Genomic DNA, 25,143 nt, shown 5'->3' with positions numbered 1-25,143 from the left:
ACTATGCCACAGTCAGTGCTGAATATTTACATCCTCATTGAAGTTAAAGCCTGGAGATAACTTCAATAACATTTCTAATAGATTCTATTAGATTTTTGTGGAATAGTGGATATCTCATTTCACTTTCATTCCACAGTGACGCAGCCTCCGTCCCATGATGGAGTGGATCTATCCGTCTTAATCTCTGAAATTCTTGACTGAGATATGTAATGGTTGCTTTGGCTTAAACCGTGTGGCGATGATTCATGCAGCATGGCCAAGTGAAATGAAGCCCATATGACATAAGGGAATTATTTAACACAAATTGCTGGGAATGTTTTGAAAATCATGAGCGATTAGAGTCTAAAAATGATCAACAATTAATTGATTTCTCAGAAATCCCCCCCCACCCCTCCCACTGTTTTGGTTTCAGGAAATTGGTCCTCGAACACCCAGATTACATTTCATTCAAGTCGGACTAAATGGAGGACATGAATGAAAATGAATCCTATTTCCAGGCCTTCAGAAATGAGTGTGAGTGTTCCAGGGTAGATTCCTCTTGAACAGTAGCAGTGTAGTCATGTTTAATACCCTGGCAGCTAGAGCCTTAAGCTACAGCCCAGCTTATAATGGTCAATGAATCAATAGCTACATGTTAACCAATCAAGTGTCTATTGACTAGGTTATAAGTGCTAATGAAAGACAAACACACACACACACACACACACACACACACACACACACACACACGTGGTTCACTCATGATCCTGTGATGCCAATGGGCCTTTAAATAACCTGTGTTCTTTCATTTAGTTCAATCAGAACAGAGGCTTTCATTTCTGTGACATTCTCTGTTCTCTCTCTCTCTCTCTCTGCACACATGTGTATCTGTATGTGTGTGTGAGAGAGAGAGAGAGAGAGAAGGAGAGAGAGAGAGAGAGAGAGAGAGAGAGAGAGAGAGAGAGAGAGAGACAGCCTGAATATAACCCGGGGCAAGGCTTGAGGCGAAATAAATCCTGGAAGAGTGCCAGAAAAGGTAGAAAGCAAAATGTTAAATGCTGACTGATGCTCTGTCTGCTGCTTCCATCTCTGCTCTCTCTATCTCTGCTCTCTCCATCTCTGCTCTCTCTATCTCTGCTCTCTCCATCTCTGCTCTCTCTATCTCTGCTCTCTCTCTCTGTCTACCCCTTTGTCTTTATCTCCAGTTCAAAATATGTGAGAATATCATTTATACCCTAAATAAAAGGTTTTTGGTTTGGTCATTCCGATACATCAATGACTTTTTTTACTTCAACCCTTAAAAACAATCATTTTTTGTCTTTAACAACATCTACAGATATAAACACATAAATAAAAAGGTATTCTCAAACTTACTTGTACAGCAATGTAAATCAATGATAGCAAAAAAACAACCCATAAAGAAGAAAAATGAATAAATCAAAAAAAGAAAATCAAGTTATTTGCCAGTAGATAAGACACAGTAAAGATGAGAATCAGCCTACTGGTATTTCATATGTGGCAGTGTGGTAATTTCCAGACTTCCATTACAGCTCTGCTCCCACCTCTCTCTTGCTGGACCACAGTTTGTTCCTTGGGTCACTCGTCAGATGATCTTTTTCATTTTTTAGGGGTTCATTTCTTTCACGCTAATGCAACAGGTAACAATAACCAACAGAACACTACTGTAAATTAAACTGGACTTTTGATGCTGATAAACTGACAAGTAGAAACCAGCGAGCCTGTAGCAACATTAAGGCCACAAACAACCTTGAATACCTTGAAGTCCTCCAACCTAAACGACCACATAGGTCGACTCCTGCTACCATCGATACAACTCATAGGAGTGAACCAGTGGCTGCAACATGTTTTCACTCTTTTCCTTTTTTTAACTGTGACTTTGTTGCCTAAACCTAACCACAGATGTGAGTCTTTACAAAGCGTGGTGTGACAGTTGTGAGCTTTGTGTGCCCACCATCCACCACAATCACTTCCTGGTCACTCCACTGCTGCTAATACGTGTAGCACTTCATTAATGCTGTGTCCTGCACAGGAGAGAGGTACGAACAGAGTGTGGTAAAAAGTGACTGACCAAGCGTCTGTATCAGAGACATGCATGACCTTAACCGTTACAGTAACTTTGGGTGAAGCACACCTCCAATTTCCCTCTGTTACTTTTTCAACAAGTAATTTCAGAACTGATCAGAGGGAGGTGAAATCTTGTACATTTTATAAATCTTATAAATCTTTAAATAGAGTTGATCTTCTCATGGAGTTTGACCACTTCAAATCAGCTGGAATGTGAAATATAAGATCATCTGGCTGCGTCTTCCTGTTTGTCTCTTTCTGTCTGTTTCGCCCTGTGCGTGCATTTCTCTCTCCCATACTGTTGTTATGTCTCACAGCCTGGCTGGTGGTGTTTACAGAACATTTGGTTCCATCGGTGCGCTCGCTCTGTATAAACTCCGGATAATAAATGGTGGTGAGAAAATGAGGGGTGTCAAAACAAGCAGGGACCCGGCATGGGAGATCAAAGATGTGACACAGAGGAGAAGGCTGGAGATCCTATCTAATACTTCAGCACTGATGTAAATGCACATATGAAAGCTAAGCAGAGCGTGCAAGCAAAATGTACACATGCACACACACACACACACACACACACACACACTCTCATATGTATATATCTTTGGAAATAAGATTTTCAGGTTTGTGAAATATCTCTAAAAGTATTAATCAGTCCCCACCTAGCTAAAGAAGGCATTTTTCGATCACTTGTGTTTTGAACAGAGAGTTACAAATTATTCCTGTGCATAACAAAAAAGTATTTTATAATCTGTACTCACGGTGCTTTTAAGTGGAACTGACAGCTGCAAAGGATACTCCCAATGGGGAGTCACACAGTAATGCCAGAATAACTAACTTCAACACACACACCATTTTCACACAGAAATCTTCTCGGACATGTTAGTGTGTTCGTAAAAATGTACTGTGGCAGACTTCTGATGTTCGTAAGTTTAGTGTTTTGAATTTTGTCCCTAAAAGAAAACCAAAGTGAAAGCCGAACTTCAAGGTTCCGTTTCAGAAAAAACTGAATCAAACTCACCTGTGGATCTTCACAATCCACTAGAAATCCATTCCCACCACAAAATGCCTGATCAAGTGTGTCTCTTAAGAAAAGGGGATTCAAAGCTTTTATGAAACAACACAATGCTTACTTTAATTTAAAATTTAAAAAAGAACATTTCCTACTAGCAGTCAGCAGCTTGACAGACACAGGCCCGTCACACTGCGGAGCTACTGTCCCATGATGACAACAAGTGAGACAGGATAGCAGGTAGATGGTTTTTAGCACGATAGTTGACGCATCCTGACACCTTAATGGGTTCTCTGTCTAAATCAGACATCAAGCTTCTGTCTCGTCATACTCGCCTCTCGTTCCTTCTTCCATTTGTCTCCCTCTCGGTAAAATTCTCCAAAAGAAAAAAAAGAAAACTTAAAATGCCAAAAAATAAGCCATCTCTGAAACATTGACAGAGCAGGGGCTTATCACTCAGTCTGGTCTATAGCTGCATAAGTGCGTCTGGACGTGACGGATGAACCCACACCAGTTTGAAGAGCTATTTCCTTCTCTCTGCCTTTTCTTTCACTCCTTTTCCCCGCAGATCTCCTCCTAATTAATTAGAGCGGTGGCACTGACTAACAGGAGCGCTTGTTTTATCAGCACTCACTCATTCCACTCCTCTGTGTAATGGGGGCAAATCAAGAGCCCTCTTTTTCTCACCTTTTCTATTTTACCTCCTCCCTCCTCCCCCTCTCTCTTCGTGGGCAAACCCAGGGCGAAGTACCGGCAAGGGTCATATCTTTTTAATTATCTTTCCCTGCTTTGATTAATTATTCGGCGTGACAACGGCGCGTTCATAATGCTTTTCACCTGCCGCCGCTGACTGACGGCCCCTCTGTCGAACTCAAAAGCAAACAGCTGCTGCCATGATCGCCTAGCAACCGGCCGGTGATGGATGAGCACGAGAGATGGATGGCCACAATAAATCACCACATCTGCCTTGGCGCAGTAGAAACCAGGGAAGAGTGAGAGAGATGGAAGAGAGCGAAGGAGGGAATGGAAGAGAAGGGGGGGCCATACCATGTTATTTAAAATGGTTACATAAGCGTGAACGAGTTTTGAGAGCGAAACATAGTTTGTTGTTGTTCCCTCCTCTCTTTTTACTTCCCATCTTTACTTCTACGTATCCTCTTGTTTTATAGATTCATTTCAGCTCAACTGCTCAAAAGGAACATCAGATAATCAATGATGTGTTCGACTGTCTTGCTTTGACAAAACCGTTCCATATGAAACGGTGCAGATGATCCAGACTGTGGCATTAAATCACTTTGGACCACCACTGACAACAAGAGAACCTGTAAAACTAAAACCTTAAACGTTACACTTCACTGCTGACTGATCTGTGATCCGGTGATACCATATCTGTGATGGTGACCCAAACTGTGTTTGCACGAAAGCATTGTAGAATATAAAACATAAAGAAACACATATTAAACATGTTAGTTACACATTTTGAAAGTACTGCCTGCTACAGGGTTTGAACGCACCACCTGCAGCAGAGTATACAATTATGAAAACAGCAAAAATGGTATTTTACATTATAATATTATTATATTTGTGTGCACAAATTGATTTAAATATTGAAATACGGATATACATGCCACTGTAAGTGTGTTTGCTATGTCACTGTCTCATGTGCACTGGCAGACAAATCCTTGTTATGTATTGTGGCTGTTCGGTGTGAGGATGCCAAGGCTGCAGAGCTTATAGCCAATAATACATTTGTGCAAATGTCCAAACATAATCTAGCAACTGGAGTATTTTGGCCACGATCAGAAATGAACACAGCACCGATTCTTTCATTGCCTACTTCAGACCTAATCATTAAAGGAATGCATGAAAGTCACCAGGAACAGCACTGGGCCTCGAGGCTGGGAGGTGATTGTGACGTGTAGTCTGAACTGTTTGTTCCATGACACTGTTTGACCCAAATAGACTGTATCCCCATACGACAAAAGACGCTGATATAAAATGATCATTAGGCATCAGTCACAGAGTGCTGTATGTAACTTATTTCATGACATTCATGTGTGTGGAAAACCAGCACAACGTCATGCAGCTCAGGCAGGGGACGACTCTGAAGAAGGGCTGTGAAACTTTTCTGACATAACTGCAACTGAATGGGGCAGCATTTTGGAACAGGGTCCAGTTTGAGGTTGCTTTGGTGCCTTGCTCAATGAGCAGAGAGGAGGGGCAGGTTACGGATGCCTGGTGAGGTAACTTCTTTAAAACTCACTCATAAATCAGAATTCACAAATATAGTGTGTGTATGGACGCACATTGCCTTAGGTGAGAACAGATACCCATCATCACCACCGACCTTTGACCTTTTGTGTTTTTATTTGTTGCACAGTTTTGGTCACTTCCTGTCCTCCCTCACTGTTACTCTCCTTCCCTTCCTTTCTTGAGACCCTGACTGTCCCCTCTTCCTCCCACCCCCTCCTTTACCTGCCACGTCCCCATACACACACACACACACACACACACACACACACACACACACACACACACACACACACACACACACAAGCACGAAGCTGTAGCTCAGGTTACAGCTCTGTAGTGATCCAGTCTAAATAATATAGCAGTGATGAATGGCAGGGCCAGATTCATATCCATCAACGGGCTCTTTTTTTAAGGGGCATCCATCTTCTATAAGGCCTCCCTTTGAATCAGGGAAAAGTGAGGTGAGAGAGAGACTGCACTGCCCAAACCCTTGGGAGACCCCTGTGTGCAGTTGCGAGTGGTTGTGCACGTCCACGAATGTGTGTGTGTTTGTGCGCATTAGATAAGACATTGTGACTGATACATGCCTGCAAGCAACCCCCCTGAACACACATAAGCATGGGTGAGAGACATACAGAGATTGTTATTGACACACAAACACAAGTACATGCCTGCATATGCAGCAAGGAGATTAATGAAGGTGTGATTTACAATCTATAGTAATCTATCATGTGAAATGTGAGTAATTGTGTGTAAAATACTATTTAAAGTTGCTGTATAAATATCACATTCACATGCTGTTTTCCTCCCGATCACCCACAGGGGATATGGAAAGTGGCCCGAGCCAAAACATTAGTGAAACTAGTCCAGCCGATTCCTTCTTCCAGCCCCCCCTCTTCTTCTCACACACTCACTCATTCAGCACCAGTAATCCCCCTCTCTCTGTTTCTCCCTCTCCTCCTCACTCTTCATCCCTCAATTCCTCCCTCCTTCCCCGGAGGACCTCAGAGGCAGAAGGAAGGAACTCGCCTAAACGCTGAAATACACATGTGCTCTCGTATACACACGGAAACGGGTGCACACACACCGCTGTGCACGCACACATGTGAGGGCCTGGCAAAGCCCAGTTTGATAAATGACACACGTCATTGTGTCAGGAGAGAAGGGTGGGTCTGTGATGTATGGTGGGGACAATGAGAGGGGGAAATCGACTGTTTGGCAGTGAGACGGTGCTCGTCTACTCGCTGCTCTCCTCCTCTGGTTTCTGGAAACACGCACAAAAACCCCCCCAGCATGCACCAAACATACAGCACATGCATCCACGTAACTACTTTAAATACACCACATCAATGCACAGTCTAATACGTGAGTGCACACAGACATGCGCTCAAACCTGCACCAGATAGCCGGTCTGGCTGAGCGTGTTTGGGGCAAAGAAAAGGTTGCCCTGCTTTTCTTTTTTCAGTTACTGCTTTTCTTCTTGTGCTCTCTCTTTCTTCTTATGCCTTTTTCTCACTTTATTGTCTTTCAAGGCCTTCACTTTCCCTGACTGAGTTACAGAGAGGAAGAGTTCATCGAGGAAAAAGAAAAAGAGAGAAAGAAGCAACTGCTGGTTGTGGGTAGGCAAGCGGCGAGAGGGGCGCAACGATATTAATCACAGTCCCGTTTGGCAACAGAGATACTAGTATTTCAAATAAAACAGCCAAACCTAGACAAATAGCCTTAACATGGGGCTGTAACCTGAGCAGCCCCCAGCACCACCCTTAAACTTCTCATAAAGTGGAGAAACAGAGAAAGGCTTCTGCTTTGTATTTCTTCTTTTTTTCTCCCGATCTTCCTTACCGACTATCTTTCTCCTGCCTCTTTTCTTTCTTTGTCGTTAGCAGGCGAGTTGGCTGACATCTGCAGAGTGCATTTAAAGAGAAAAAAAATGTGTCAGAGGAGTGTGATGCACTCTTTTGCACGCATGCACACACACACACACACACACACATACGCTCACGCACGCAGGCGGCCCCCCTTGCTCGGTTTCATTAGCTCACTGGCAGGGTGGCACTTCTCAAGCTCATTACTGAGGAAGGATTTATGGCGCGGCAGCCAGTGGCGGAGAAAAGGCATCTGTCAATAATTGCAGGGAGCAGCAACTCCCATCTCCACCAGCTTTGAAATCTCATTAGGTATGCAGTTATCAGGCATAAAGATCAAAAACATTACTCAGCTCCGACAGAAACCGACCAAGAAACATTAATTAGCAACAGGCCCTCGCAGTATAAAATAAAACAGCCTTCTTCCCAGCTCCTCGCATCTCTCTCACTTTTCTCGCTCTGTTCAGCATGGTCGACCCTCTCTCTCTCTCTCTCCTCTCACCTGCCTTTCCTCTTAAACCTCTTTCAAACCACGCACAAAATAGACACACACTCCGAGGTGAGTTTGCCACTTAATACGCACGTCTACTTCCACATCCTTGTCAAGCCGTGCATTTCCCTGATTGACTCACAAACCTTCAGACAGACATAGACACAGTTGTGGTGTTGTGGAGGGTAACGATACTTTGCAGCCTTTGAAACGGATCAGACCATGATGGAAGAATAGGACGGCCTTTTGGTAGTGACTGAGTGGTGACTATTCTGCCGAGTGTGTGTGTGTGTGTGTGTGTGTGTGTGTGTGTGTGTGTGTGTGTGTGTGTGTGTGTGTGTGTGTGTGTGTGTGTGTGTGTGTGTGTGTGTGTGTGAGGAGAAAAGAGGAAGACGCTGTCAGTTTGAGAAGGATGTCAGTTCAGGCTGGCCCTGATTACCAGGGCCCGGGACGGGTCCTCACTGGCTCCCCTGCCTTTCATCAAAGCCACTGTCTCTCTCTCCCTCTCTCTCTCCCTCTCACACACACAAGCACGAACATGCACATAAACTCACACACAAACAAGACTGATGGCTGCCAGTCTTGTCTAGAGCCAAAGCCTCCGTGGGAAAGGGAAGCAAATGGCCCTGATAGTGTGAGCATGCACACAAACACACTCATACACACACTTTGCAGACATAAAGGCAACCCCCACTGAGGGTAAGAAGAAACCCAGACCTGGAGCCAAGCCCAGATGACACTCAAAAGACACACACACACACACACACACACACACACACACACACACACACACACACACACCTTGTCTTGACACTGTCTCATCCTCCTACTGGGCCTCCAGTTCCCTACACACCATGAGCCCCTTTATTACACACACACACACAGATTACCCCTGTCTCCTGAACATGAAAGTACCACAGTTGTACATGCTAAAAAAGAGATTGAAAGAATGAAAAAAAGATTATCCACCTTTCTTCATGATCAAAACCATAATTTAGTCTCTTCATTAGATGACACGTATATGACTTAATTTACATTTTTGTGTTCTCTTTTTGCTTTCAAACAGATCTGTAATGTGTGTGTGTGTGTGTGTGTGTGTGTGTGTGTGTGTGTGTGTGTGTGTGTGTGTGTAAAATCAGACTCATTTCACTCCAATCCCTGTTTAAGCAGTTACGAACCATGAATCTTATTCCGACACAAAACAGTAACAAAATGAAAATTGTAGCCATCGACATTTTGATTCCCATTGAATATTTAAACAGCCTTGTTGCAACACTCAAAGCATTTTCCTTATAACTATCAAATGTTTTACACGCTGAGAAATTGGGATGCCCTCCTTCAACCTGGGCTAAAATACACGTTGGTATTTTATCATCTTTATTACATATATTTAAAGTTTTTTCAATTAGATTTTTTAAATCTTTTATTCTTCTTTTTATTTCCTGAGTTAACTCTTATTCTACGTATTAATCTTTATTGCATATTGGCCTTTTTTAGCACAGTCTCATAAGTATGTGACCCTGCATTTCAGTGCATATATTTTATGATTGTGACAAATAAAAACTTTTGAATCACACACGTGCTGTGCGTAGTGTCAGCTATTTTGACTGCAGTCAGAATACGTATCGTTCACAGCTATTTTACGAAATGTGATATGTTACACATATGAGGCCGTTATTAACAATAATATAATACATATATTAAACCTTATTTGTCTCCTTTCCTTAACACTTATCCTTTTCCTGCATCTAATGTTTAATGTCGTAAACTAAACTTTGTGCCTAAAATAAAATGAACAGAAAAAATATAGATACAGATGCATATACTTGAGCTTCTTTCTCTCCTCTACATGCAGGCACAATCTACTGCTCTCTTCTCACAAAACAGTCTTTTGGGAGAAAGAGGAGAACAGGGAGGGGGTAGACGGAGAAGTGAGGGGGGGTGCAGGATGCAGTCTTGTGAGCCAATTTAAGAAATAACTGCTGATGCATCAGCTATTGACTGTTTGAGCGCTCGTGATAACGCTCAAGGCGAAACTGGGAGCAAAATGACAGCATCAACTGCCTGCAATAAAGTGCAGTGCGCCAGACCAAGGGAGCTCTAATTGACAGCTGTCAACCTAATGGGAGCCATGACGGAAGATTCTGGGAGAGGGAGGAAAAGAAACACTGTTTATAAACCATCAGCCACTTATCCTCAAGGAAGCTCTCGCTCCCCTCCCTCCATCCCGGCCTCCCTCCTTTCCTCCCTCCCTCTTTCTCTCGCTCTATGATTGTCATTTGTCTACTCGCTTGCTTTTCCATTCACTTCTACTTTCTCCTGCCCATGCTCATAATCTTTTTTTACAATCTCATTCCCTTTCTGTCTTTCCCTATGATAGAATACTTAACTATGCAACAGTTCCCCCACTTCATACAGTACATTCTCTCCGTCTCTCTCTTGGTTCATTGTGGCAGAGCGTAGTGGGGCAGGAGCACAGAGAAAAGCAGAGGAAGGGCCATAACTAATCACAGTGTCAGTTAGCTGCCTGGGAAAGACTCACTCTGCACAAAGTAATGCAGGGAGCAGCACCGAGGCTGGGACGCCGACACTGACTGAAACAGAGAGTGCTGTCAGCTTAACATACGTGCAAAAGTTAGGAAACATGATAAGTTTTAGTCAGAGACGGCCTGCTGAGGGCAGTGAGAAATGTTTGGTGACTACAATTATATCCCACACACTATTCCATTCGTGCCAATAGTTAAAGAAAAAGAGAAGAACGGCACCAAAAAGGAAAAACGAAAAACATCCTACACTTAATTTCATGAAAACTCTCTTCATTTTTGTTCTCCCACCTGAAAACAGTCCAATAAATGGATTGAATAAAAGGTTGGTGTGATCAGCAGATTAATGATACAACTTTGAAGTGGTGCTATTTTAATGTGTCCACCTCATCACGAGGTTGTAGCAGATGACTTTCAATTCAAGTAACCTCTGAAGTTCCTCTTTCAATTCTTTGACTGTGTCTCATGGGCCATTTTCTTTGCGAACTTTGAAATGTTTAAGAAGGATACTGGATTGTAAAAGAAATAAAAATCAGATTTTGAAATGTTTTTGCGACTACAATTATCAAGAAAATGCAAAGACATGTAGTCCATTTATTTCTGTTAAGTGATACAAAAGCGAGATAAATAGGCGCTGTATGAAAAATTATATTTATAATACAATATATATATTTTGACGCAACTTAACCTTTATTAGATTTATTAAGAATTTATTTAAAACAAGGTTTATTAGCTTCGTTACCATGACCTGTTTCATCAGATCCCATTAACACCCACTGGACGAGACAATGGGCTCTGATATGACATGCCAGTATATTATAATATAATATATACTATATATTATATATTTTCACTGTGGCCACCTCTCAATTGAAATGCATTTTAAAACAGCACATGTCTTGTTCTCACTAAATAAAATATTCCTGTTAAAATGTTTGGTATATGCAGCTGAACAGTGTGAACATGTGTGCATCTGCATTGTGCGTGTGTGCGAGTGTACCCGCGCCCTCCTATGAAACTGTGAACGCGTGTGTGTGTGTGTGTGTGTGTGTGTGTGTGTGTGTGAGCGAGCACATTTAAATGGGCCACTGCATCTCGACTTAGATCCACCGCGAGTGCAACGTTAACACACATCAAGCGTGATTAATCTCTCGCTCTCATCTACAATCAATCACACACACACACTCGCAGACGTACACACACACACATAAACGCGCGCACACACAGGGAGGCAGAGAAATCACAGAAATCAGCTGCTTTTCCTCCACGGCTGCCATCTATCTCCTGTTGGACAGAACCAGATCTGTCTTGATGTTAATATTTACATAAATCATGCTTAGCCTCTTTGGACACCATGCTGATGATAGGTGTTTCTGAAAAATCAACTCGGGTGAAAAATCCCCCCACTCTGGGAAAGTGTCATTGAGTAGCTAATAATGACCAGTGTCAACGTCATCAATCTGCAGTGGGCTCATAGGAGGACAATACGCTTTTAAACACACACAATCACACGTACGCACACACACACACAAAGCTATGTTAAGAGCATGCGGCTATAACGGCTAAACATCCTTCATTTTAAATAACCTACATAGCTTTGAAACAATAGATTGGTTGTTTCACATGTGAGGACATGCTGCAATTATGTAGAATAAGGAACTATAAAAAAAGAATACAGGTAGAAAAATATACTGTGTGTTTGATGTTTAAGCTTCCTCTCCTATAACAATGATCTGTTTGCTCGAGCCTGGCTTTGAAGGCAGCGGACAAAAGCCCGCTGCTCGCCTGAGCTTTGTCCTTCCCTGATGTCAGGAGCACTGAAAAAATAAATACCTCAGAAAATGGTGTGTGTGTGTGGTCATCCTGGCTTATCCATGTCCGCATGTGTACGTGCGCACTCACACACACACACACACACACACACACACACACACACACACACACACACACACACACACACACACACACACACACACGCAATGTCAACATCTTAACATACAAATTTCTCTGGTCTGCTCCAAGAAACATCCTCACGGCTAATTTTAAGAGCGACCAGGATTAGCTTCTACCCATCAAGGATCACTTATACACACACACCATGACACCGCTGTCCAAACTCTCACCTGTGGTGGGGTGGGAAAACGGGTAGAAGGTGTGAGTGGGTGGGGGTGAGGGTGAGGGGCAAATGAGGACGGTGTAAGATCAAGCTGATTACATCCAGCGACGCTGCAGACCTAATTGGCGAGCGTGACAGTGTGCGGAGCTTGTCATCTCCAATCATTAGGCCTGTCAGAGATCCATCAGATGCTCGGCTAATTAGGGGAACGCTAATGAAGCTGGCAAAACAACTCTTCTTTTTAGATGGCTGAGTGCGCTCCGTCGCCGGGTTGGGAAGAGTGTTTGTTAGTGGTGGTAGTGTGGGGGAAGTAGAGAGGTCTGCTGGGAAGAGAAAGAGGAAGAGCGGGTGGGATCACAGAAAGGACAGGGATAGATGGAGAATTGTGTAAAGTAAAACCAATTGTTCTTCTCCTTCTCTACAGCCGTATCCTGACAGAACCCTGTGGCAGAGTTTGGATGCGATGACAGCGGAGTGCAATGTTCACATGGAACCACATATGGTCTGATGTTGTAATAAACAAACATGTGAAAAGTTCCAAATCAGCAAAAGTAAGGGAACTTTTCACTAAGCACTCTGACCTTTAACCAGATTTACTAGTTTCTGTCATTTTAACACATTTGATGGTTGAATGAATGACTGCCTTTAACCGCAAACCCCTCAAGAAGGCTTCATTGTGTAGGTGCAGGACAGAGAGACCAAATCAGTGCCATAAAGGGGAGGAAAAAGTGAAAGAAAGGAAGAGATAGAATAAAACTAAACCCCTCAGCCCATCCCCACCCCAAGCTCCTAATCAAGGCCTATCATTTGCCATCCTCCCATAACTCCTGCCATCAGTGTGGCGCAATCAATTTGTCATCACTTTTTGTGTGCCATGCAGTTCTCCTCAACCTTATAACTTGCAGCTGTGTGCCAGAGAGGGAGGGAGAGAGGGAGTAGGAGATGGAGGGAGGAAGAGGAGAAGGAAGAATGGGGAGTAAAACTCCTCTTTTGCCTGCCTCGTGTTTGTTCTTGTCCGCTCATCAAAGAAATAAATGCCTCATTTTCTCTCTGGCTCAATCCAGCTGAATAAAAAGACTTCCATCAATCTATCAATCCATCCATCCATCCACCCATTGTTTTGCCCCCACCCATAGTGTCCATTAGCTAAAACATTTAGATCAAGCAAGGCACTGGGTTGAGAATACATAAGACTCTCTTTCTCTCCATCTTTCTCTCTCTCTCTCTCTCAGCCTCTGATTGACCATTAAGGCCATTGATGAATGTGGCTGTGAGAGGGCAGACAATTAAATCAAATATGAAACAGAGTCTGTGTGACGGCTCCTTCTGATGGAGCAAAACAGTCTCTGCCTCACGATTAGGCTAATAGTTCCATTTTTTCATACCACTCCATACGCGCCTGCTAAAACAAGTATTGCATTCCTGTTTATATGTAGCATAAAGTCATTGCAGCATGTCTTGTGTGCATGCAGGGTGGTGTGTGTGTGTGTGTGTGTGTGTGTGTGTGTGTGTGTGTGTGTGTGTGTGTGTGTGTGTGTGTGTGTGTGTGTGTGTGTGTGTGTGTGTGTGTGTGCGTGTGTGTGTGTGTGAGCACTGTTAGACTGAAGGTAATTGTGGATGCCGCTCTTGCTCAAGAGTTAAACAAAGTTGAGCTTGGCTTAAAATGAAATGTTAAAGGTCATGAATAAATTATTGTTAATACACTTAGTGTTTCGAAGCCACATTACCACATGCTACAGACAAGCAAAGACGACAAAAATGTAAAGATCAAATAATCATATCGCATAATCCTATAGATCCTATATATATAAAAAACTTGTAAATCATCACAAATCATTAGTCTCGAAAATGATCTGATCTGAAGACGAAAGGCGTTCCTCCACTTGAGTTGAAGCGTAAATTAAAATCTGAGTTAATTTCTTTATTTGTGTCAAATCTGAGGCAAAGGAGAAAAAAAAATTGTCGAAAATGTAGCCTGATTAAAAAGGAAGAATAGAAACATTCAATTAAATGATGGCTAGAAGTTTGCAGGGCCAGACGTGACTTCAGCAGGGCCCCGCTTTGCTACCAGAGTGAGCGAGAGGGGGGAGCTGGAGGGAGGGGAGATTTATTGACACTTATCGGGAATGAACAGATCAAAGGCTCAGCCAGATGACAGGCGATCAATCAGGCGTCAAATCAAAGATGGCAATTGTCCATTAAAGCTCTCTTCCAGTATGCACCGCCTCACCAGGCTGTGAAAGAATCTTTAGACAATAAGAAAAGTATTTCCCAGAAACCGAAGGGAAGGAGAAAAAGAAAACAGACCGAGCCCTGATGAAAAACAAGGATGGTAGAAATTTTGGAGAGAGGTTTCTACATTAACGTCTCAGAGAAACAGGAAGCTCAGACTGAGAACATGCTACGAGAGAAGTGTATGTGAATAGCGGGGATAAAATATATTTAAAAATTTAACGATATATTCAAACATTACGAATTGCCGCAGAGAAGATTACAGCAGCACAATAGAATTACTAGTTTGCCATCAAAACAATCTATTAGAGATATTAGAGAAACGTTTCACTGAGAAGAGCAACACAAATAGAAAGTTATGAGACAAGCGTGGCTAAAGGGTTTAACTTCCTGTAAATTACTGAGAAATTTAAGACTTAAATCAGATTTCCCCAAAAGAAGTCAGCAAGCATTAGAGGCCTCTGTGACAGTCAGCTGACCCTTGGGTTCCACCACACCTCTCCAGCGCAGATCCTTACACGCCTCAGTCAAAGGAAGAAGAATGAGGAGGAAGACGAGAAGGAGGGTGCGCGGAGGAGTAAAAAGAGGTAAGGAAAGATCTATAAAAGATTGAGTTCCCTGAGGCGAGGTGAAAACCAAGAGTGAGAAGGAAAAAGGACTGACAACTCTCACGCTGTCCCTCTCTCCTAAAGGATGCATGTACCAGTATATTGAGCGGCTGGACTGGGACTTGTAACGACAGGACAGTCCACTTTGACCATACTGTAAACCACCAAATCTCCTCAGGACTCCCATGTGTGAAAAATACCAATCAAATCAAGTAATGATTTAAGGAGTCAATCTTAACATTATTTCCCTTCTTTTTATCAGTTATTTAAAAAAGTGCACATCACAGTTTTGAAAGCCTCAGCTGATGTCAACAAATGTCTTGTTTCATCCAACCAGTAAGACTCAGAGTGTGTTCAGTGATGCACAGCAAAGAGACAAAAGCAGAAAATGTATTTTTTCTGAAAAGGGCATGTGTTGATATTTTTACTTGAAAAGTGACTGTGGCAATGAACTGATTTTACAAAAAGAAGACATTTTTTCTGTTCATCCACGAATTGACCAAGTGCACATTACATCATGGACGACCTATTGATGGACTTAGAGAAAAAATATAAAACTTTGGAGTTAAGGGTCTTTGGAAATATGAAAAATCCGGATCAGATATTATAGCAGAGGTATCGCTCGCTGTGATTATAATGTTATAATTATTGCCGAATTTCTAGCAGATATCAAATAGGAAAGGGCAAAAGTTGCGGTGAGGTCAGTGGAGCTGTGAAACGAATACGAAGGCTGCTGGATTTCTGCACTTTTACAGTTGGCTCCACAACAGAGGATGTTGTTGCAGTTACATAAATGTTTCTGTGTGGGTGAGGCAAATATCAATGAAAAGTAACTGAATGGGGGAGGCGGGGAGGAGGGGAGAGACACACACACAGAGAGAGAGAGAAGGGGAAGGAGAGAGAGTGAGAGTGGTAAACTGCATGCAAACCGGAGCCAGTGCGTACCTGCGGCGCGCCGCGGCGCTTGCTGCTTCCTCCGCGGCATGTCGGCTCCGGGGGCCCGGCGGGGAGTTCTCTGGCCCCGGTGATCCGAGGCTGCCTGGGGAATCCGCGAAGCTTTGATACACAGTTTTGCCCCCCTGGGTGCGCTGCTCTCAGGGCTCCCACATAGATCGGGGAGGGTGCTCGTCGGGAGGAGGGGTAATGTGCAGTTTTGGGTCGCAAAAAGAAATCAAAGGAGAAAGAGCCAGTAGATGCGAAGACAAGTAAAGAAAAAAAGGGGAGAGAGAGTGGGGGGCGGGAAACCAGCGTGACTCCCCACGGCTGGCTGCTCTCTCCGTCGGCGGCTCGGTCGCTCTCTCGCCCGCTCCGGCTTGGATGGACGCGGCGAGGGGCAGGAACAGAGGGGGCTCCGCGGTAGAAAAACACCAGTCGGGAGAAATTGTTAAAAAAGCACCGTACGCCTCCGTGCGATCCTCCGTTCGGCGTCGGGGGCTGCAACAGGCAAGCTTGGAGAGACAAAACCAAATGATCGCGTCAGTCAAAAGTCCGCAAACAAGGGGACAACACATCAAGAGCTGACACAACTGAAGCCCTGCGCCTCCTCTACGGTTCAACCTCTCCGCCGCTGATAGGCGTCACGTAGCTCCCTGTCTCTCTCTCCCTCGCTCTCTCCCCCCCCCACCCCACCCACCCACCCTTTCTGCCTCTCCTACCCCCCTGACTCTCTTGCCCCTCTCACTCCTTCTGTCATTCACCACCTTATTCCAGCCCCGGCTATTGCGAGCCACCGGGGTAAATCACAAGCCTGTGGTTGTGTGGCTCGAAACGTGCGTAATAGCAGTCGTACTGCAGATGGGGGAGAGGAGGGGAGCAGACATGCGGGCACATGGGAGGCACACACACACACACACACATATATATACAGTATCATTCACAAGCACGCGAATAGGCTGACAAGCGTGGTGTGAACGGGAATGCGCACACTTACTTCAGGGGCTGATCCTCCGCAGCGCTATCCATGAGCTTTCCCGGCAATCACGCACAATTCAAAGCCAAGAGCCGGACCAGCTGAAACGTGCCCGAAAGCATCTCATAAAAATCCATTCGCCTCTGGCAAGTCCTGACGGCGGTGTGAGAGGGGAAAAACAAAGCCACATGCAGCTTTTTTTTTCAGTTTGTTAATTCTCAGGAGCGATAGCGGAGGAGAAAAGAGGAGGAGGAGGAGGAGGAGGAGGGAAAAGGAGGAGGTGACGGCCGGGGACTGGTCGCCCACACGCTGCCCTGCCTGGCACGGCTCACGTTATTTTGTCCGAGAGCGCTTTGAAAAATCCGCTGAGGGCAAGTCACTCAGTCGGTATGTACGCGTATGCACGTGTGGGCGTGCGTGTGGTTGTGTAGCTGCGCGCGCGTGTGCGTGAATCGATGAGATACGTGCTTGATTGGGTCTCCCTTGTTGTAATAATGTACATGAGGAGGAGGAGGAGGAGGAGGAGGAGGTGACGGGGCTCAGGCTGCTCCCATGCATGCAGGCTCGCTGGAGCGCACGGATCAGCCGAGTTCTGGCGCCCACTGCCAAACACTTTGTTGGCCGCTGACGGTACTTTTCTCCCCCTTTTTCCCTTCCTTACGCGGACTGATAGGAGCTATTTAAATCAGCCACGCAGCGAATCAGACGCGTCTCCCAGCGCTGCGCTCCGCTCTCCCTCCTGCGCCTCAAGTGACCGGAGAGGCGCAAAATCCTCACCGAGCGATGTCCCCCTTTACCGCCGCTGATTGGAGTAAAGTACTTTTTTCCTCACAGGTAAGCGCTAACACCTTGAGGTGCCAGTTATGTAGATGCTTTCTGGAGATGCCCTTGCTCTCCCTGCACTTCTCTCGCAGTGAGGGGTAAAAGTTTTTGGCTTCAAGTGAGTTGGTGAAGTGGATCAAAAAAAAAAAAATGTTATCCTGTATTTTTCAGGCAATCCTCGGAGTGGCTCCGCGGTGGCGAGAGCAAAAGGATAAAGACTCTCGGAGAGGGGATGGAGGAACAAGGGAGGGCACTAAAAGGGTGAGTTGCCAACGGCTGTCTGTCTCTCTCCTCCTGTCCTCCTCTGCGCCAGATGTGGTGCTGCTGCGCCTCGTCTCTCACGCTCGTCAAAAGCCGGTGGAAACAGCCTTTCCCCCCCACCCCCCCCACCCCGCGTCGCTTCCCGTCGAGGGAATCCGATCTGCTCAGCGTCTCTCCTCCTCGTGCCGCTCCTCGTGTGGACCGGGGAGCCTCTCCGTTCCAGCGCCGTGCAGCGGGCTCGGTGGATGGGTTGGTGATTGGTGACTCTCCGCCGATCGAGGATGTTTTCGCCCGAATCTCGCCGCGACTGTGTGCGCCGCTCCACCACTGCGTGCCGTTAGATCCGCCCAAGCATCTGTCCGTCTTTCCATTGGCGCATCCATCAGTGTCACACACACACACACACACACACACACACACAGCTGCCGTGCTCGCATTCCTTGTGATGCTACAATAGCCCCCTCCTCCCTCCTCTCAGTGTACAATCAAACATAACACTCGTGCACACACACACACACACACACACACACACACACACACACACACACACGCACAAACACGCGGCTCTCGCGCACGCGTGGGCGATGGAGAGCTCTCCTCTCCGTCTGAGTGACAAAGTCCACTTCCTCCCGAGCTCCTCAGCGGGAGATGTGCACTTCGGTTCTGCGTCTCCAGCCCCGAAAAGGAGCGCAAGGCTCTTTCTGTCTGTTTTTTCCTTTCTTTTCTTTCTCCGCTTCTCGTGGCGTCCACCAACACAAACAACTTGCGTCAAGCAGCTGACTTTCGAGACACTGATGTTGGTTATTTGTATTGTCAGCGGATTTTTAAAAAATATTTTATACCAGGCTCCGCTGTGGTGCTTAACGAACGAATGAAAAGAACAAAAATAAAAATGAAATAATATTTAAATCTGAAATTTGCGTTTGATATAATAAAAAGAGGACAAGACACAGGTCGACTTAATTACCGGGGCGGTCACACGCTGCAGGCAAAGGCGGATTCTGCGTTTTTGGTCAGCGCTAAATCTGCCACCATGTTTTAAATGTTTGTGATTAAGTGAAACTGGCGAGGTTCGCTTCCAAAAGTCAAAACAAATACAAAATAAAATTGATTAGCCTGCAATTGTGTCTAAAATCTGCAACTTTTAACTTTCATTTTACCTGTTAAATTAAATATATTCTCCTGTTTTACTTTTTTTGCATCAAACCAGGTTATCTCTGCTTTCCTCTGAAACATATTCTGGAATCATTTGACAAATCCTGGATCTCTCGAACCGGGTACAATGCATTAACTAATGTGGATAAAGACCAAGAGACAGCACAAGGATTATTCGTTGGGAGTTCTTAAAGGTGTTGCTAACATTTGCCATTTTTTTTATATAAAGCTCAACTTCTCTTTAAACTCGTCTCAACCTAATTACGCACTTTCCACTCCGCTGTGCACTGCGGATTTAGGTCCTGGGGCTTTGTGTAGCATGCTTGGCGCTGCCTTGGGTTTAAAACCCAGGTACAACAACTCACAGCTCGTTGTGTGCCAGATGTGTTTGGAGAGAGTGCACCCAGTGTGCGCTTACACACTGGATGAAGGGTTAATGTACGTTTTAAGCGCTCTCTTCTCTCCAAACATCATGTGGGGAATCAAATCACTGCGCCAAAGTGCTGCTGAGTCCAAACATGACTTGTGAGAGCAGCAGTGCGAGTACCAGACATCCAACATAACCCAATACAAAGCAAATGACTTTTCTATTTCAGTGTCACATCAGTGTGTCCCATTTACAAGATTGTCGCTCTTCTCATATTTTAGTTATTGTTTCACGACATATCCCACATTATGTGCGTGTGCTTCAGTGCGTGCGCGCGCGCGTGTGTTTGGGTGTCGTTAATTTAGAAGAATTGATCTTCTAACGAAACAGAAAAAACTTTGGAATGTATTCCGTTTGACGCAAGGTTTTCAGATTTGTTTTTAACGATTATGGAGTGAAGTGCTTTGTGTGTGTGTGTGTGTGTGTGTGTGTGTGTGTGTGTGTGTGTGTGTGTGTGTGTGTGTGTGTGTGTGTGACACAGGGACAGAGAGGTTACACTAATCATTCATTTCTGTCACTCACAACACAAATGTGTGAATTACCAAACAAATTAGGCACCATTTGTGTTTAACACAGTAATAAACACACTGAGCTGAGTTTACAAAAAGTAAATATATTTCTCAGCATGACGAGCTGTGCGTCTATTAATGGAAACAATTTATATTCCCACGACTCATCCATGCATCTAATTGTGTGCAATCGAAATATCTACTTTCAAAAACTATAGTTCAGAGTAAAATGATGCACTTTATATATCTACTATATCCGTATCTGATAACCACGCGTCTCTCATGTATTCATTTTATATTAATTCTCTGTTTGTTTAACTTTATGATTTTGACAAAATTCCGTATTTTCCGGAATTTTTTTTTTTGTAGCACACATGGTGTGTTTCTTTTTTTATCTTATAATGAAATACTTTTATTAACGTGCTGCTTGTACCAAAGACGACACAATTACAAAAAAATCATCACAACTTCATATGTTAACTCTTGCAAATGGGCCTATAGGATAAATCACAGTATATCGTTGTGTTGCCTGGTGCATATGTTATCACTTATATTAAAGCTAAATTAATTTAACTCTGTCGCCCTCGGTGGTGTGAATCTGTGATATTCAAGTCGCACTGATGATATGAACAGATTTACATCTCCCCTCTTAAAACAATATGCGTCATGCGGAGAAATAAATCTGCGGTGACATGTTTGAGTCCGCTGGAATTACAGGACGCGGACTCTATAAAGGCAGAGTCGTGCAGGAATATTATGACAGCCACGTCCATGACTCATGTTTGAGTGCTTGAGCCGTGGACTGTTTAGGGACGTGGGGGGGATGGGGGGTGTACAAGTGATGAAGGGAGTTGTAATGTTGATTCCACCAATGATTAAAAGAAGAGCCTATACATTTTTATTATTGTGAGTGTGCCTGCGCAAAAACTCCACTTCTGCGCATACAAGTCAGTCATTTATGCTCCCTCAGTATCCCCAGTTGTGTGTGCGTGTGTGTGTGTGTGTGCGTGTGTGTGTGTGTGTGTGTGTGTGTGTGAGAGAGAGAGAGAGAGAGAGAGAGAGAGAGAGAGAGAGAGGTGGGGTGTTAGGGGCGAGGCGGGTGATCTTTACGCACAGGTCGGACCTCCACAAGCCTGTTCACGGACCGGACGCACGGCATGGCACGGGTTTTGGCACTCACTCTAAAAGGAGCGTGTCCAAATTCGACCCTGTGGTTCTATTACTGTTTTCATTCAGTGATGAACAACCAGGTTAATTCGAACCTGACTGAAATCATGCAGATGCCTCATCCAAGCAAGCGCGCAGACACGTGCTTTTGTCACTGTATTTTGGTGGGAGCGACACACACCTTATCATGAATGTGTGAAAAAAAAGTTTAGGTTTGAGTGATACACTTTTCCCCGGAGAAATATAATCAGCAAATGCGAGTTTTAAAGTTCCATGTGCACATTGTTCTGGCTGCAGGGACATTGCCACCGTGCGCATTAGGCTTCCGCCCCCCTCCTCAAAACGCAAATAGATGCGTTCGGTTCAGTAGAAACAGGGGGAGGTTTAGAGCACAACTACTGTGATTTATCTCTCTGAGCTCCACCACTCCACACCATCCGCGATTTCCTCTTTTTTTTTTTTGCTCCTCTTTTTTTTTGCTCTTTCCTCTTCTTCTATGATGATCACTTTGGCGTGGAGAGGCGGCGTGGCGCACCGGCTTCTTCACGGCACACTGGTTTCTAGTAGAGTGGATAAAGAGCCAGAGGGAGGGACAGTTGGCAGAGCAGCTTGGAAAATTGAAAAAAAGGAAAAGAAATGGTATGATATACTATTTGTCCCCTAAACCCCAAACTATGGCACAGCCCCTGAATCATTTGATCCGTTCTCCTGCATGCGTGGATTCCAGGACAAAAAGTGGGACAATGGTTAATAAATATAGCTGATTAAAAAGTCTGTAGGTCACCAATTTAGTGCTTGTACAGTTTTAATGGATAATAATAAATAATTATTAACAGTATTCTTCTTCACAAATTATTTTCTCTGGTTCTGAGTCACTTGAAAACCTCTTCAAATAAATGTTGCTATAAATTCTGTGAGAATAAAACATGTATTAAAAACATTTATGATCCTTCAGAATCCAGAAGATGAGTGAAAAGAAGTTCTTGTAAAAATTTTATGTACAAAAATAAATAAAAATAGTTTATCTTTCAAGAAGAAAAGGCTGAAATAAGAAGTCCAAAAGCCTTATAAACACATATTTTAGTTTTATATTATAGAACTTAAACCATATTGTGTTTTGTTTTTCCTTCCTCCAATAAATCGGTGTTTTTTTCACCCTGGTTTTGATTTTCTTCATCTCAGCCTAAGGCCGTGCCTGTGGCTGTTGGCCACAGCCTCCTACCTAACCCACCTCAATTTGAGACAGACTGTTTTATTATGTAGTGTTAAGGTTTCGTCGATATCCCAATGACCTCAAATCTCCTCGCCCCTAACACACACCACTGGTATTCAGTGAAAAACAAGACAAGGTACTGATTTGCATGGAGAGAGAGAGCGAAAGAAGAAATGGAGGCCAGGGTGAGTCTCTCCTCAAATAACCTTAAAAGTTACAAACTCCCACTAAAAACAAGACAAGCATTGACAAGAGAAGCTGAAAAAGATGGATGCTCCCTCTTTCTCTCCCCACCCCCTTTTCTCTCTCTCTCTCTCTCTCTCTCTCTCTCTCTCTCTCTCTCTCTCTCTCTCTCTCTCTCTCTCCCCCCTCCGTCCTCCCTCCCTCGTTGGGTGAGCTGCGGAGCTAGCAGGGTTGAGAGGGCAAGTGCTGACCAGCCCTCTTTCTTTCACTGTCTGCTGTTACTAGGTCACCACACACACACACACACACACCACACACACACACACACACACACACACACACACACACACACACGCACACGCACACACACACTTCTCCTTGCGGTCAGTGTTGCCACCAGGGAGAGGGGTAATTTAAGCCCTCCTTGATGTAGCCTATTCATCACTGTCCTGTGGACGGTGCTTCAAAATTAAAGTCTGATCTACAAAGTTAGAGTGAAATGAGATAAAAATTGGCAGAGGTCACCGTGGGCCAGTCTGGTCAAAACACAAAGCTGAGACGTGGCAGGGCCGGCTAGCGGTGCTGCTTTTATTGCTTTTCTCTATGTTTTGTGGGTTACTGGTCGTGATTTTTGTTTTTGGGAGGAGGGGGGAGCCAAATTAGAGGAAGAACTTGTTTGGAAGCCTGGTGGGTCAGTGCCAAGAATCTTGTAGTGAAGGCCAGTGTAGTCCTGACTGATGCTTCATAGCCTGAATCAGTTACCTCAGTCTGTCCCAATATCGGTTTTAAGAAGTTTGCATGATATTATGGCACCTCTGCTATTATTCTGGTTAAAATGTGATAAAACAAAAATCAAGACAAAACACCCTAAAGTAAAAAAAAGTCCACAACTAATCTAAATTTAAGTAATAATAATGAAATTAGAACACCTAGCCCTGCTTTTATTATTGTCTTAATGTCATTAAAATCATGCAAACACTACAAAATCAGATTTGGAAACAAAGTCAAATATTGCTTTTCCATCTTGTAGGAGATGACTTTACATCATCATGTGAAACAATAGTGACTATTATTTTAAAATAAACCTTTTTTTCTTCTTTACCTTCCTGTCAAAACCCAATATATCGACAATTTGATAGAAGTAGTACAAACCCTTCCTTTTGAATCAAACTGGGGTTGCACAGTTTATGACTGCGACATATAACCAAAATGACCACGAAGTGTTGTAATTACACTAAATAGGCAAATGTGTATGCGTCATTATTTATGATTTAGTTTGTGGTGTTGCATAAAAACGTATTTCAAATACAGAAGATTTATCTACAGTCCTGTGCCAAATTAATAATAATGTGTCTGAAACATATCATCATCTCAAAATAAGCTAAATTCATTTAGTATGTTTTTTCAGCTCTTTTTGTTTTTCTTGTCCAGGGTCCCGGGGGGACAACACCTCAAACAGAACATTGTGGTTAAAGACGCAGAGAAATGGTAAATAGAGCAACTTCCTCCATCTACATTATTGGAGGATGTGGGAGAAGTGAATAAATGAGACTGTAACTGTAAAGTTTTCACTGTTGTCCAAACACAGACTTATGACCTATGACGTTGCTCCTCTTAAAAGTCACAAGCTAATGACAACAAAGGGGGGTCTTACAGCGAGATTTGATTTGACTCGATAAATTGATCTTTCAGTCTCGTCACGCAGGACTAATGATCAAAAAAGAAACAAAAGTGGTTGACTTTTTCACGTGTATTTTACATAGACAAAGCAAAACAGACAGAATATAACTGGGAAGAGGCATTTTCCATTTCACTGTATCTTTAAGTGAGAGGCACAATTAGTGTGATTTAGTTTTTATAACAAGTCATAAACTGTGAACTCAATTCACAGACGGGAATATTTTTAGAAGGAGCAGGTACTGCGGAGGAAATGTTTGTCTGGAACGTCTGGTACAAGTCTGATGAGTTGTACTGTTTATCAGCGTACAGTGTGATGGCGCACTGCTGAGTGAGTCACTGCTTCCTCCTTACTGTGATTGTGTGTGTGTGTGTGTGTGTGCGTGTTTTGGATGCATGTGTGTGCGGAAACCACGCTGACAGCTGCAGCTCATTACAGGCACTATTACTGATGGGGACTGCTGGGGGAAATTCCTTCTTCCAGAGAGCAAACCACCCTGTTTACCACACGCACACACACACACGCTCCCTTTCACAAATGCATGCACATACACACACACACACACACACACACACACACACACACACACACACAGGCCTTGTGAAACAAAAAAAAGGAAAGTAGTAACATTTACTAAAC

The 25,143-nt window shown here is 43.9% G+C and overlaps 1 protein-coding gene across 1 annotated transcript in view; it reads right to left on the bottom strand.

Annotated features, from left to right (window-relative positions):
* Positions 1–17,629, bottom strand: part of tshz3b (teashirt zinc finger homeobox 3b) — a 34,450-nt gene extending 16,821 nt beyond the window's left edge. Inside the window, exons 1-2 of the mRNA XM_035154079.2 lie at positions 17,111–17,629; positions 16,126–16,628 (exon numbers count right to left, since the gene is read on the bottom strand). Coding sequence (XP_035009970.2) covers positions 16,126–16,165 — 40 coding nt within the window. The 5' untranslated portion in view covers positions 16,166–16,628; positions 17,111–17,629. The remainder of the gene's footprint in view (positions 1–16,125; positions 16,629–17,110) is intronic.
* Between the last annotated feature and the right edge of the window lie 7,514 nt (positions 17,630–25,143).

Source organism: Hippoglossus stenolepis, chromosome 1, assembly GCF_022539355.2.
Source record: "Hippoglossus stenolepis isolate QCI-W04-F060 chromosome 1, HSTE1.2, whole genome shotgun sequence".
In the NCBI taxonomy this organism is placed as follows: Eukaryota; Metazoa; Chordata; class Actinopteri; order Pleuronectiformes; family Pleuronectidae; genus Hippoglossus; species Hippoglossus stenolepis.
This window is presented reverse-complemented; position numbering and strand designations above follow the sequence as displayed.